Source organism: Glycine soja, chromosome 5, assembly GCF_004193775.1.
Source record: "Glycine soja cultivar W05 chromosome 5, ASM419377v2, whole genome shotgun sequence".
Taxonomy (NCBI): domain Eukaryota; kingdom Viridiplantae; phylum Streptophyta; class Magnoliopsida; order Fabales; family Fabaceae; genus Glycine; species Glycine soja.
In genome coordinates, this window is record NC_041006.1 from 36,391,030 (window position 1) to 36,407,196 (window position 16,167).

The 16,167-nt window shown below is 35.9% G+C and overlaps 1 protein-coding gene across 1 annotated transcript; it reads right to left on the reverse strand.

The window, feature by feature from the left end:
• Nucleotides 1-127: 127 nt before the first annotated feature.
• LOC114412867 (bifunctional aspartokinase/homoserine dehydrogenase, chloroplastic-like) lies at nt 128-16,061 on the reverse strand. The gene is made up of 18 exons (XM_028376959.1): nt 15,715-16,061; nt 11,008-11,072; nt 10,542-10,916; nt 8,877-8,965; nt 8,486-8,789; nt 8,260-8,312; nt 7,962-8,176; nt 7,724-7,811; nt 7,530-7,643; nt 6,232-6,330; nt 5,936-6,130; nt 4,659-4,741; nt 3,929-4,154; nt 2,732-2,877; nt 2,377-2,512; nt 1,582-1,665; nt 1,401-1,493; nt 128-697 (listed from the first exon to the last, which is right to left on the reverse strand). The coding sequence occupies exons 1-18, from the start codon at nt 15,852-15,854 to the stop codon at nt 452-454; spliced, it is 2,751 nt and encodes a 916-aa protein (XP_028232760.1). The 5' UTR covers nt 15,855-16,061; the 3' UTR covers nt 128-451.
• Nucleotides 16,062-16,167: the final 106 nt, after the last annotated feature.

Below are 16,167 nucleotides of genomic sequence, written 5' to 3' on the forward strand. Positions count from 1 at the left end.
TGTTTTTACATTGAAGTGCAAGCATCTACTACGTGCAAAAGGAGGATACGATACTCAACTATAGATTAAACTTGCACATCATCATCAGTCTTTTTTTTTTTTTACCATAGATTAAAAAGGCAGTTAGTGAAGTTGAAAATTATAATAATTCTATTTACTTCCGTTCCTTTACAATATAACTCAAAAAAGGTAAATGGAGTTCTGTTCCATTCCCTTATTATTCTTCCAGACAAAAGATAAGAGAAACAAGCTTACATTACAACGTTATAAGCAGCAAATAACCTAAGAAGAAAATCAAGATAAATAAATTGATGATACAAATTTGCATGTTTTTGGATATCCATGGACATCATACGTTTCGATCAAAATTCACGTTTTGGACATAAAAGCAACTTCAGATAATGTGTTACGGAGCGGTGGATGTGAAACCAAACATGCAGAAAATTATGCGTTATGATGGAGCACCAAGATATGAGGCAAGTCGTAAAATATCACTAAATATTCCACCAGCTGTGACTTGAGCACCAGCTCCTGGCCCACGAACTATCAGAGGCTGATCCTTATACCTTCGTGTTGTAAATGCAATAATGTTATCTGACCCAGACAATTGTGCAAACGGATGATCCTTCTTGTATCTTCGCAGCTCTACCACTCCTTTTTCATTAGTCACGTCCACCACTCCCACGTATCTCAAGACCTTCAGAGTGCAAATATAGCAATCTCAGAGTTGTATGCGGAGGACATGAAAAGCATACGTATTTTTAATGGACATAATATACATATATGAGAGATGTCATCATGAAAAATAGACGTTTATATATATCGTCAAGGACACAAACAGGAGACCGCAAACCCAACATAAATCAAAATGCCATACTATACTTTTACTTGAAATCAAGGTCTATATGGAAATCTAGGTTGCTTGAAATATATAAAAAGCATCCTTCCATCAGGTCGGAGAGTCTTCATTAACCAACCAATTGAAGATTTGATATGCAAAACTTTGGTGTTTTGGTATGTCATCAGTCTAATCAGAAAATTCCTGGCCCACCTACCGTGTCTCAAATAAGTACTATATGTTTCTGTGTCATGTACTATGCAGAATTAAAATAAATATATAACAAGCTAAGGGTACCTAATTTGTAAGGAATTTTTTTTCCCTTTTCTGTTATCACTAAAAATTATAAAATGCCCCCTTTTCAACATTACCTGTACATATCTTTGAAAATATAAAATAAAATGAAAATAAAGTAGCAGTTTTTTTTTTAAAAAAATTCGTATGGAAACAAAACAAACCCTAAGATATTCCATGCATGAATTATGCATGTATGAAGCTGTTGGTAGAACTATTCTATTAGATACTTTAACATAGAATTAATACTGTCTTAGACTTTACTCACTTCCCCAGCATTCTCAGCATCTTCTTGTTTCTTTGTGAACTCCTGATCAAATTTTGGTAGCTCTTGCATAAACTCCTGAGCTGATGCACAAGCCTGCACAGAATCATCAAAACATCTATGTCAATCAAAATACTACATATTAAAACTAAAAACTGAATAATCAATATAAATTGGTTCTTACTCGTAGTGGTTCTGGCACAAGGCTTTCAACTGGAATATTAGACAGTTCTAGCTTTAAACCAGACTCCCTAGCAAGAATTATCACCTGTAGAGCCAAAGCAGCTTCAGGATGTTGAATTTAAATCAGATTACATGAAGCATAAAAATGCTAACATGAACCAAGATCGACATTGTGATTAGCCTACATGTTCCAATTAGTTGCAGAAACAAGCAAGCCTTCCAATTAGTTACAACAACAACCAAACATTTTCTAGAGTGGGGTCAACTAAATATGTATTTCACAATAAATAAAAAAATACTTACCAATATATTTATTTATTTCTACATTTAAAATTTAAAATTAGGACATTTGCTCAACAAAAATTGTGTATTGGCACCAAAGAGGACTATTGATAATATTAATAATGTTTCAATTGTGTATAGGCACAAAAGAGGAATATTAATAATATTATCAACTTTTGATTTGTGTTTTTAAATCATTAAATGCTTTCAGCATGTCAACAATTAAAAATATCAAATTTGAGCATGAATCGAAATACTTGATAACTGGATAGGTAGATGTATATCAAATTTAAATTCTAGCCTGCAACGGAATTCAAGCTTCAAAATGTTTGATCAAATCAGCCTCAAACATATAAATATTTAATTTGGATATAGTCTTTTAGATCATTTAAATTACAGCCTACTCATAAATCCTAAATGAAATCGAAATTCAAATTATGTCTGCAGCATAAAGGAACTTTATTAACATTTGACAACAAAATTCAGTAAACATATACCATATTATAAATTGTACCTTTCTGGCAACATCTGTTCCGGATAGATCATCTCTTGGATCTGGCTCAGTATAACCTGCTTCCTTTGCTTCAGAAACTACCTCACTAAAAGCCCGGCCGTCTTTGAAGTTATTAAATATGTAACTCAAAGTCCCACTGCAGAGACAGAGGCAATACTCATGGTGAATGATCGAGATTAATGAATAATCCCCATATAGTCATTAATAATCCTCAAAATAACATTCTAATTTTTTGTCTTTAGAATGGGAAAATTGGAAGAGGGTGGACAAATGAGACTGAATGCAAGATCTGAGAATTGACAGTGTCAATCCACAAATTCAGACAAAAAAAGAGAAATAACACATCAAAGCAAACCTAAAGATGCCTTCGATTTGCAGTATTTTGTCTCCAGTTTCAAGGAGGCCACGTAAAGTGCTAACAATTGGAAGACCAGCTCCAACAGTTGCTTCATAGAAGTAATGTGCATAGGATTGCCTTTGAAGAGCTCTTAACTTCAAATACTGGATAAAGAGAGCATAGATGTGAAAAAGCTCCTCAAAATAAGTAGCATGAGTACTAGGAAGCAACAACTGCTGAAGCTTAAAGAAAACACTTTCAAAATTATGAAAAATATTATTAAAACATGTCTTCAAGTTCAAAGTACTTGTTCTATCAGAAAAGCATGAACCCAAGCCAACGCCTACTGTTGTTCAGCATTCCAGTTATGAAATTTGATCGTAGATGTTAATAACTGAAATCTGAAACATCACTAGACGTATAAACGCAATAAATTTCCAAATTGCTAAATAAAATGGACAATGACAAGAGAACAAGTTGCAGACTGGTTGACATTAACATTTAAATGTAACAAGCTTATACTTATAAATCATTCCTGTTAGAACAATTGTGCCACTAGTCAACTGAGTCCAGTGAACCTGGGTTTAGAGAGAGAAACAGAGAAAAGACTGAGAAAATTGTTTAAAACTGAAATGATGCATTGAATCATTAATTTTGTTGGCTCCATAGTCTTGTATAGTGAACTTTAGCTTGCACTTCAATAACCAGCCTATCACTTTGAAATTTAGCCTAACTGAATACTATGCTGAGTCTGACGCAGCTAACTACACGTTAGTGACAGCCATATAACTGCTGGACAATAAGATTACAGTTACTCTGGTACTAGCAAATATGATAGCTGCAAAAATGACACAAACTCACAAGATGATATTTTGATTTTAAAGAAGAAAAGAGGAAAAAATAGACAGCTGCCAGTGGATGGAGGTATGAAGTAAATGATAGAAATAAGAGTAAAAGCTTCCTATCCAAACTCCCTAATATTGATAATGCGATGATGTGTATTCCCCTTTCCTTTAAATGAATTATTCTTTAATTTATAAAAAAACAAAACAAATAAAAAATTAGAAAATAAATTAATCCAAATTAATGTCTGGGAATTTCCATTTTCAGCCGAGTACTTGCAGAAAAAATATCTTACAGCATTCATTACACGAGATAAGTCAACAACAAACACAAACATGTTATACATCAAAAGAACAATAAGGATTACTTTACCTGATCAAGTGGTCCTGAATTTGCCTTCTTATTTGGAGTAACTACATGTATTCCTTTGCGCAACCAGTCATAGTAATAGCCAGCAATGACAGAGTCAGCTGTGCAGTCCACTAATGCTGTGTTTGGTATAAAATGATTTCCATGTACATGTTGAACAAATTTTTCCATATTAGCCACTTCTCCTCTTTCCTCTCGAAGTTCTCTCCATCTAGCTAAGTCAATGCCCCTGCAAGGAGCAATAATAGTATATAATGATTGAACAAAAACCAACTTCAAGAATACACATATAACCAACAAATCATAGGATGAATTTTGTTGATGTAGCTTCATGACCACTGTATTAACCAATGAACTCCTCTTGCCAACAGATTAACTTCATAATTGTTAGCAAGAGAGAGTTGTCAAACCAAAGTAGGAAATTCAAAAATCATCCATATCAAGAAACATGGCACCCCAAAAGCAATCAGGTATTGCCTACATTTTGAGTCCATTCTATCTAGGAGACCTAATCATGTTACTATGGCTTACTTAAAAATATAATAATCTTCTTTCATCCAAATAACAATACATAAATGATATATAATAAACAATAAAGCTTTCCAAAAAAGGTAAAAGGAGTGAAGTGTAAAATGAAGTCTGCTTTCTCACATAAAAGGGCTCTTATAGTTATACAAGCAAGGAATTTAATTATCATTCAAAGACATATTTCAGTCAGAGTGGTTCAACTTACACATCACTAAGAAGCATTGACTTTGAACCAAGTATGCCCATTACACGCAAATCAATGTTGAATTCTTCTTTCAGGGTTGAGGCCTGCATTAAAAGAATTGTCATGGGAATTTGCCACATATTTCAATTCTAGTATGCTAACATGATAAAATGAAGTTACCCCACTATAGTATACCAGGAACATATTTAAACACGGAAATGTAAAAAGCTTGCCAGGGATCAAATCTCTGAAGAAATATCTCCCAGTCAAAAAAGTCAGAATTGGAGATGCATAACAAGTAAATACCCCATATAAGAAAACTATTAATATTTAATAGAATTCTAGAGATAGAGAGAGTCTGAATCTATTTTCTGTTATTGATTAATGAATCACTTATTACTATCTGACGGAAGATGAGTTTAAATACTAGAGCTACCTTGTTCTGCAAGCTTACAATAGGAATTTCAGCTGTCTAGAGCTATTAAGAAGACTAACTAAACTTCAGTTAAGCCAATTTTAACTGTGTTTTACTATTTAAGTCCTAGTTTACAATTTCTCTTATTCTTTTTCTTTCAATTACTTGTTTTGAAAGCAATCATCTGAATTTTCTCTATCTTGTATAATGATAAGAACCTTGGGAGATCTACACCACAAAAGCGAGTCATTGTAGTTTGGAGAGCTAACAGTCTTATACATCCTAAACTTCAAATGTGAGATTCAAGTCTCATACCTTGCAATTGGATCCTAACATTCCATCTTGCTTCGCAGCCCCATGCCCACATGGGCAGGCTGTGCACTAACCCTTTAACTAGTCCCTAGCAAAAACTACAATGCCAGCATCACCACACATGCCTCTCATTTGTAGTTGTGAAACACAGCAGAAATATCTGATATCAATTAGATAAGAACCTTGGAAGAACCACACAACAAAAACTAGTCATTGAAGTTGGAGACCCCAAAGTCTTGTATATAAACACTACACTAGAATGTCCCACTTCCAATGTGGTGGCACCTTTTTTACTTACATTGACAAACAAATAAATTCTTTTGAAAATGTATTTTAATCCATACAACAGTTACAACTGGTGCAGCTTCAACATAAAGAAAATTACCTGCTATTTAAAATAAACGTTATTCTTCAATTATAGGCATTATTTCCTTGAAGTGGAATTTTAAATTTGAAAAAAATAGTTAATTTCACACCAAGGATAATAAAAGCCAAAATACACACCAAAAATAAACAAGGTAAAACCAAAAATAACTATTTATGCATACAAAATCGTCTACAGAAACTGCACCTGATCCCTTAGCTGGTCAAGTAGTGTGCTCCCAATTAATCCAGGTCCAATAATGCCCATTGCTATGGTGGTTCTTGAGAGATAAAATCTGGAATGGACAGCTCGTAAAGCCTTTATACAATCCTCTCGCTTAACAACAACAGTAATATTGTACTCAGAACAACCTTGCGCTATAGCACGGACATTTATATTGGCCTGTTCATGAAAACAAGCTTGAACATAAAACAAGCGAAAAGATATAACAAAATATGCAAAAATTTCTAACCCAAGTAATATCTTAAACATAATTTCCTAACCTTAGCCAATGCATTGAAAAGGGAGGCACTAACACCAGGAGTGCTTGCCATTTTCTGGCCAACAGCAGCCAGAATACTACAATTTGGAATGACTGCAACCTGAGAGATGATACATAACATTTTTGAATGCAATAAAGGTAATTAAATAGCAAGCTTTAAATTTTAACACAATTCAGTCACAAATACTAATTTAAACAGAAGAAATGAAATTACTTGGTTCTCAAGTTTCTACTAATTTAAACAGAAGAAATGAAATTACTTGGTTCTCAAGTTTCTACTAATTTAAACAGAAGAAATGAAATTACTTGGTTCTCGAGTTTCTACTTCATGATAGTTAACAAACAAAAGAAATATGCACATAAACTGAAGGGGAAAAAGAGGATGAAGAAGAAGCATTCCATTTAACACAACTTTCACATCCAACTATCTTGTGAGGAAGAGGACATGAGTATATTCCAAGAGATTGCATTTCCTTTTGATTATCAAATACGTTATTGCCACATTTTCAGAGCAAAAAAGTAGCATATCCCTAGTTAGTATTTTATTGAATTATATTATGAACATCCTTACATCCAAGCAACAAATACAACAATTGGTGAACAAATTGAAAGGTAACACCCAAACTTTTTGTGATAAGCGGGCAAAGATAACTCAATGCAATTCAACCATGACTTCTACAGGCATAATGCACAATTGTTCCAGGAAGACTCAAGGCTCAAGCCTTAGTGTTGTTTGATGTCCTTCAGCCTTCATCTTTGGCACTTTAAAGAAGTTCCCAATGGATCCTTGTGCTTGACATTTTATAGTAATCCTTGTTTTTATATTAATCTAGTGTAAAAAATAATAGTCTTAGTCCCAACTGTTGATATCTGCATCACTGATGTTTGCTTCCACTGTTCTAGATCATAATAAGTGGACTGTAGCTTGCATATTTATTCTAACCCTAATATGCCCTTATTGTTAATTAATACTAAGATGAAAATTAAAACACTTACACAATGAAGACAAATTACATAGAAAAGATAATACAACACCTCTTAAAAAAATTAAGAGCACATCAACATGGTTTTAAATTGCGGTCTGCAACCACAATTGCAGCCGTAACATAAAAGTTGAGTCATGACAACCACGTCACAACTGCAATTTAAAACCATGCATGGCACTCAAATGTTTCATCCAGTTTTAAAATCCACAAAATGTAGAATGATAAATCTTCAGTCTGATATCACTCAAGTGAATCAAGTCTTAACAATTGAACAGAAACATGCATTAGGTTTTAGAAGAATTGGATTTAGCACCTGAGAAAGACGCCCATTATCCAAAGCTTGACGAAATCTAGATTGCAATGTCTCAGCAACTGCTTTTACTTCTTTCTCGGGCACAGCAAAGCATACAGAATGCTCACTACTAGCCTACACAAATACTGTTACTGAATAATGATGTATATATCAACGTGAACAACTAGAAAAATTGAAAAAAGTTATAAGTGCACCTGAGATATCATGATAACATTAGCTCCAACATCTTTTACTGCACCAAAAATAGCACTGGCAGTACCTGGAACACCAGCCATTCCAGTTCTGCAAAAAAGCATCAGAGAAAAATTCATTGGAATCTACAACTTGGACAATTAATATTGGTTAAAGAAAACCTTAAATTAAATAGAAATCCTCATGCAGCAAAAAATGCCAACTATTCATCATGTAACACAACTGCAATTCATGACTCACCCCTCAACGTTTACAAGTGCCAAGTTGTCTATGGTTGCAAATCCTTTGACAAAATTTTGCAAGTTCTGCCTATCTTCATGATCGTTAACAGAAGGATGGCAGATCTTTGTTCCAGGAGCAGAAAGGTTGAAAATGTTCCTTATCATAATGGGTATGCCATATCGCATCACAGGAATAATTGTGCGGGGATGCAAGACATTTGCACCAAAATAAGACTGTACAACAGACAATTTGGAAGTTAATCTCCTTAGTTTTTACAAGCAGAAGGAGCATTGAGGCTTTCCAGCATCTAACTCACCATTTCCCATGCCTCTTGATAAGACAGTGTCTTCAAAATCACAGCCTCACTAACTGCAGAAGATATAATTGTTTATATTTAATCAAAACTTCATGTTATGGCAGTCAAACGCAAGACAAAAAGCATCATCAATATGTCAGAGCTGGAACTCCATCTGGTTACTAAAAACCAATTCTCATGATCCAGTCCACTCATTGTTTAACTCAGAGTACGAAGCATAACAAACCTTTTCTAGGATCTGCACTATACACACCATCAACATCTGTCCAAATTGTGACCTGACGAGCCTTAAATAGAGCACCCATAATTGCTGCTGAGAAGTCACTTCCATCTCTCTTCAGTGTGGTAGGAATGTTTTGAGGTGTGCTTGCAATGAATCCAGTAGCAATGATTACCTTACATGGATTCAAAGAGTACCATTTTTCAAGTCTTTGCTCAGATTCCAAATAGTCAGGATCAACTTGATTAGAACCAGTAGGATTTACGATAAGGACATCCCTTGTATCCATCCATTTGCAATCAGCCCCATTCTGTAGAACCGGAACAGAAGCATGATGCAATGAGCTAAATTCAGATAAAGGGGGGAAAAACATATCTTTCTAAATAAAACAGCATACCTTCGTAATAACTAGAGACAACATCTGAGCAGACCATAATTCTCCATGTCCCACAACAAAATCTGTAAAGGACTCTGTTGCATGACCAGCTGCAAGATATTAAGAATGTTAGTCAGGCTTAAAATGCAATTCCTTAACTCAAATTCATTTTAAGCAATAATATCTATAGAAAACTAAATATCACTTGTTTGTGGAAAAGGAGTTTACAGAGATCACACTATGAAATTATGGGAAAAGGTGATTGAGCATAGATTAAGAGAAGCGACTGGAATTGTTTGACTTAATTTGGATTTATGCCAAGGCGGTCTACAACAGAAGCCTTTCTCTATCTTAACCACCCAGCTTATATCTTGCGTGTGACTTGTTCATTAACTTCCTCATCATTTTGTAATATTGATCCTATATGCTTAAACTTAGAAATGTGTGGTAAGATATTTTCTACAATTATCACTTCTAAATCATTTTCCTTTTGTTTCTTGCAAAAATTGCAATGCATATATATTCCTTTCTGCTCCTACTCAAGTGAAAACCATTTTATTCCAAAGTTTGTCTTCAAAGCTTAAGTTTAGGATTAAACTCTTTCCATGATTCTACAGAACGGGACTGATTGCAAATATATGGATACAAGGGATGTTCTTATCGTAAATCCTACTATAAATGAAGTTTAATGAAGCTAATATCTTATTGAATCATCTAATGCCTGATAAGAACACAGGTTCAACTCTAATTCTTCAAGTAATTCTTACACCCATCCTTTTTGCAAGTCACTTTAGGTCTTATACTACCACCGCATGCAGGACAAAAAAGCACCATGGTGGTAATCTAAGGGTTATCTTGAACTCTAGAAATTCACTCAAGAAACACATTCAGCTGCCACCTCCTCTCTGCCCCCATTTCAAACTTGTGTTCCAACCCTGACAAATGGTTCCAAGGAAACAACATGGTCAGCAAATTTCACTTTTCTATTTTCACTCCTTATCTCCCTTGTATATCTCTTGTTCACCAACCAAATAAAACTTGATTGGTGTAAAGATCTCAATTGAATGAGGATGCATAGTGCAGTGACTAGTTTCTGTTAAGATCTATGTTGAATCCCTAACAAAATAAAGTCAAAGCTGGTGAACATTTATACATACTTTGATTTTTGACACATGAAGAAACATGCATAATACAGGTCATGTGACCAATTGCATGTGTACTACAGGTCATCTAACCAGTTGCATGTATACTACAGGTCATATGATCAATTACATGTATACTACAGGTCATATGATCAATTACATGTATACTACAGAAGTACAGATCATGTGACTAATAGTATCTTCCATGAAATACATCTGATCTGTCATGTGACATTAATGACCAAAAAGTACCATATATTATTATTATTGTCATACAATAGTGTCCAAGACATAAGCAATGATCAATACTGTAAAATAGCAACCAAGACATAGCTAATGCAATATGCATCAACATCAATACCATTACAATGTGAAAACAACACCAGAAAGTGAAAGCCATAAATGTCAACTTATAATAAACAAGGACAACTTGAAGATAACATTCTAGGTTCAAATGAGGATTTATAAAAGAAATAGATATAACTGAACAAGAGAAAACAGAACAGAGTATCAAAGAGAAAGAGATTGTTGATGAGCTTATAACCTATGTATATTGCACGAAGCATTGCCTTTAGGTTACTAATATCATGATGCAATTTAGACAAGAAACTAGCAAGATTATCTCCATCAAGTATGTCATGTGCAGTTGCACTGTGCTTCTCCAAAACAGCATCCAATGCAGCTATATAAGACTCATCGCGTGATTGAGCCTTGTGGATAAGGTCATACATCATATCTGTCACCTTTGACATTGCAGAGACAACCACCAATTTCCTCTCCGAATCATCCTTAAGAATTATGTCAGCAACATTTTTTATTCTTTGAGAGGTTCCCACACAAGTTCCACCAAATTTGTGAACAGACCAAGTTTCTCCTTTGGGTAGTTGTTTTTCCTCCAAGGACACACTAGGTGAAACATCTGCTTGCAAATAAAGTAAAAAACATAAGTTACTATATTTGTCTATTTCAAAACAAAAAGGACAAGTTCTAGCATAAAAGTAAGTCACTACCTGTAAATGAAGCACGTACTGTGGTACTTGGTGCCTCCCTTCCTCGTGGTAAAGTAAGACCCTTCCTGAGAATCAGTATATAGCAAAACACAAAAAATCCAATTAATTTTGTTGAATATTTGCTTTATTTTATGTATTGTTTCTTAGCTAGCTTATTTTTCAGAGGAGACAGTAGGGTTAGGTCAGTGTGTGTAAGCTGTCTCTCTCTTCTCTTTGTACCCTATATATATGCCATTCAAAAGCAATTAATGTGATGAGAAAGTGAGAGAAGGCCCAAGTGATCTTTGTCAATGATATTCAGAGCTTGTTCGATGCAATCATGAAGGTTACAACCCTCAAGCAAACCAGCCATGACATGATTGCACATGTAGGTAAGGCTCGTGCTGCAGTGGAAGAGTTGAAAAGGTTCCTTGTGGCTAATTCATTGGAAGAGGTGAATAGGAAACTGGACAAGTTTTATATGGTTCTCATCTGGAGGAGTCTACACTCAGACTTTGATCATGTGCGTGATCAAGTTCTTGCTGGAGATCAAGTTCCATCAATGGATTCCCTCATCACTAGACTTCTTCGTATGCCTCATGCATTGAAGGATGAAAATCTTACTGATGCTATGGAAACTTTAGCCATGATTGCACCTCGTAGGAGAGGAGGAGGCCGCAACAACAGAGGAGGCCACAATGGAAGGGGTGGACGTCCTCATTGCACCTATTGCAAGAGGATGAGTCACACTCAGGAAAACTGTTATTCATTGCATGGCTTTCCTGACAAAGTAGCACAAGTGTCTAAGTTAGAGAAATCGGAGTCTAGGTTCTCTGATGAAGAATATCAGGAGTATTTGAAGCTCAAATCTAAGAAGTCCAGCAACCAAGTACAATCTTCATTTGTACCAGGTTTTTCAACAACATGTATTTCTCAATCCATTGAAAGTCTCAGTCTATGAAGCACCGACACGGACACGGACACCGGACACGATATGGACACAGACACGTGGACACTATAATGTCCAAAATATAGAACGTAATACGGGTGTCGTGTCGGTGTCGGACACTGACACGGACGCGTGACGGACACTGGACACGACAAAGGATTGGAGTGTCCGTGCTTCATAGGTCTCAGTCCTTGGATACTTGACTCAGGTGCCTCTAATCATATCTCTGGTAATAAGTCTTCTTTCTCATCCATTTCTTTTTCAAAAATTCCTCACCTTGTTACTGTAGCTAATGGCTCCAAAGTTGCGTCTCAAGGAAGTGGTCAAGTTTCATTATCTCCCTTATTGAAATTGAATTTTGTATTATTTGTTTCTCAGTATCCATATAATCTAATCTCATTAAGTCAGTTAACTCACTCATTAAATTGCTCAATAACCTTTACTGCGAAATCTTTTGTTATTCAGGAACATGGGATGGGTCGATTGATTGGAGAAGGACGTGAATCACGAGGACTTTATTACTTAGAATCCAACTTTCCTGTTTCCTGTGTCCTGTTTTGCAACTTCAAAACCCAAAACTGAAAATGATGGTCCCTAGTCTTAAGAATCTTAGAGTCTTAGAATGTGAGTCTTGTTAGTTAGGAAAACATGTTAGGTCATCATTTCCTCAAACTGTACAAAGATGTAACTCGGTTTTCTCTACCATTCATTCTGATATTTGGGGACCAAGTCGTGTTACATCTTTTGGTTTTCGATATTTTGTAACCTTTATTGATGAATTCTCCAGATGTACTTAGGTTTATTTAATGAAAGACAGATCTGAACTTTTGCCTATATTTGTGTCGTTCTTTAATGAGATTGAGAATCAATTTGGCAAAACAATTAAGATTTTTAGAAGTGATAATGCTAAAGGGTATTTTTCCTCATGACCCATTATTTCATGTTTCTCCTAAAGTGTTTGGTTGTACTTGTTTTGTCCATGATCTTTCTCCTGATTTAGACAAACTTTCTGCTAGGTCAGTCAAATGTGTCTTTTTGGGTTATTCTCATCTTCAAAAAGGTTACAAGTGCTACTCTCCAACCACAAAACGATATTACATGTCTGCGGATGTAATCTTCTTTGAAGATACACCCTTTTTCTCACCTTCCATGAACCATTCCCCTTCTCTCCAGGAAGTTCTTCCAATTCCTTCTCCTTGTCCTCTAGGTAACTCAGACCAAAATGTTAGTGTTGTCCCATCTTCTCCACCAAATTCACCTGAAGTTGCTTCTCCACCTCTCATTACATATCAACACAGGACAAGGCAAGTTGGATCTACAGTGCCTGAAGCTTCTTCTCGTGATCCTCATCCATCTTCAACCAGTCCTCAACCCATGGATTCTTCTTCTCATGATTCTGACTCAGATTGGCCCATTGTCATCAGAAAAGGTACTCGCTCTACTCGTAATCCTCATCCTATTTATAATTTCTTAAGTTATCACCGTTTGTCTCCTTCATATGCTTCCTTTGTTTTCTCATTATCTTCCCTTACTATTCCTTCCAATGTCCATGAGACACTTGATCATCCTGGCTGACGACAGACTATGATTGATGAAATGAAGGCTCTTGAAAGTAATGGTACTTGGGAACTTGTTCCTCTTCCTCCTGGCAAAACACCTGTGACTTGTAGATGGGTCTATACTGTTAAAGTTGGGCCCAATGGTGAGGTTGATCGGCTTAAGGCTCGCTTGGTAGCTAAAGGCTACACACAGATATATGATCTTGATTATTGTGATACCTTTTCTCCTGTAGCCAAAATCACCTCTGTTCGTCTGTTTCTTGCTATGGCTTCCATGCGTCGCTGGCCTCTCCATCAGCTTGATATTAAAAATGCCTTCCTCCATGGTGATATTGAGGAGGATATTTATATGGAGCAACCTTCTGGGTTTGTTACTCAGGGGGAGTATGGTCTTGTGTGTAAGCTTCACCGATCTCTCTATGGGTTGAAGCAATCTCCTCGAGCTTGGTTTGGTAACTTTAGTCATGTTGTTCAACTTTTTGGGCTGAAACAAAGTAAAGTCGATCATTCTGTTTTTTATTGTCATACATCCCCTGGAAAGTGTATTTATCTAATGGTCTATGTTGATGATATAGTGATATCAGGGAATGATGCTACTAAGATTGTTCAGCTAAAAGAGCACTTATTCAGCTATTTCCAAACCAAAGACCTGGGATATTGAAGTATTTCCTTGGTATTGAGGTGGCTCAATCAGGAGATGGTGTTGTGATCTCTCAAAGGAAGTATGCTCTGGATATTCTGAAAGAAATAGGCATGCAAAATTGTAGACCTGTTGATAATCCTATGGATCCAAATCTGAAGCTCATGGCAAATTAGAGTGATATCTATCCTGACCCCGAGAGGTATAGGAGACTTGTGGAAAAACTCATTTATCTCACCATTACAAGACCTGATATCTCCTTTGCTGTTGGAGTAGTTAGCCAATTCATGCAAAATCCTCATATTGATCATTGGAATGCGGTCGTGCATATTCTTAGATATGTTAAGAGAGCTCTTGGACAAGGATTGTTGTATGAGGACAAGGGAAATACACAACTATCGGGGTATTGTGGTGCAGATTGGGCTGGTTGTCCCATGGATAGGAGATCCACATCAGGTTATTGTGTCTTCATTGGAGGGAATCTTATCTCTTGGAAGAGCAAGAAGCAAACTGTTGTTGCTCGGTCCAGTACAGAAGCTGAATATCGATCTATGGCTATGATTACATGTGAGCTTATGTGGATTAAACAATTTCTCCAGGAATTGAGATTATGTGAAGTTGTGCAAATGAGGTTATACTGTGATAATCAGGCTGCTCTCCACATTGCTTCTAATCCAGTCTTTCATGAGAGGACTAAGCACATCGAGATTGATTGTCATTTCATTCTGGAGAAACTATTGTCCAAGGAGATTGTCACTGAGTTCATTAATTCTAATGATCAGCTAGCAGATATTTCAGTCTATATGTCTCAAGCTTGGTGCATATGATTTATATGCTCCAACTTGAGGGGGAGTGTTGAATATTTGCTTTATTTTATGTATTGTTTCTTAGCTAGCTTATTTTTCATAGGAGACAGTAGGGTTAGGTCAGTGTGTGTAAGCTGTCTCTCTCTTCTCTTTGTACCCTATATATATGCCATTCAAAAGCAATTAATGTGATGAGAAAGTGAGAGAAAAGTTCCTCACTCATTCAAAATTTCAACTAGTTTCATGGGGAGAAAATCATTTAAACACGTATATACTGCCAAAATTCCTAGAAAACAGTTTATGCTCTGCAAAGGATAAATAAACAAAAAAAAAGGGAGAGTAGAGAATATACTGTGTGTGGTATAACCAATCACTTAAAAGCTTATTTAGCACGTATCTGCCAAACAAACGATGTTTACAACTTTTGTTAATTTGCTCTTATAATCTTATTATTCAAACTGAGGGAATATAACCTCAAATTCTCCATTAAGCTGATAAACTTAATAATCAAACATTACGTTTCATAACTGATATTCGCTCTCTCTTCTCAGCTTATTCTTTTTCTTTTAAGAGCAAAAACTAAAAAGAATTAAAAACAGTAAAGTCGCATCATTCAATCAGGAATGTTCAAGTAAAACACAATAGCAAGTAACTAGCTGTTGTATGTGTGGTCAAAGATAGAAAGCATTGGTGTAATTTGATCTAAAACCAAATGCGAAAAGGATCAAGGAAACGACGTTGATTTGAGAAACCTAGTAGTCGATAGGAACGTACCGGAGTGAATGGGAAGGACGCGAGAGGAAGAAAGGGCGGCATTGAGAATGGAAGAGCCTATCGTGAGAGTGAGAGTGGAGCAGAGTGTGAGTGGGTGAAACACGGGAGAACTGAGCGACGGCGGCAGAAAACGACGCCATGGGTGGTGGCTGCTGCTGCTGCAGAGTAAAATGCTACGGAACTGAAATGAAACGTCGTGTCTAACTTTATAAACTACAATCAACGATTACTATTGTCGCGCCCCTAGGGATGCAATGCGGCGGCGAGAGTACTTTCCTGGTGGCGTTTTACTATTTTTAATAGGTCAAGGTAACAATTACTTACATTTGCTATTTAGTCCCTCGCCTAAGAGGAATGATATCTACACAGGCTATATAGTCCCTAAAACTGTGTAATACTATCAAATTATTCAATGAAAATTTTGAATTTAATTTTCTAAAGTAAAAAAAATAC

What these genes read in the sequence shown, in the direction of transcription:
- LOC114412867 (XM_028376959.1), bottom strand. Translation starts at nt 15,854, where the DNA reads ATGGCGTCGTTTTCTGCCGCCGTCGCTCAGTTCTCCCGTGTTTCACCC. An exon ending in GCACTTGTAAACGTTGAGGG is followed by an intron (nt 7,812 to 7,961) that starts GTGAGTCATGAA and finishes GCTTTTTTGCAG; the next exon opens with AACTGGAATGGCTGGTGTTC. An exon ending in TTTTCAATGCATTGGCTAAG is followed by an intron (nt 6,131 to 6,231) that starts GTTAGGAAATTA and finishes TTTCATGAACAG; the next exon opens with GCCAATATAAATGTCCGTGC.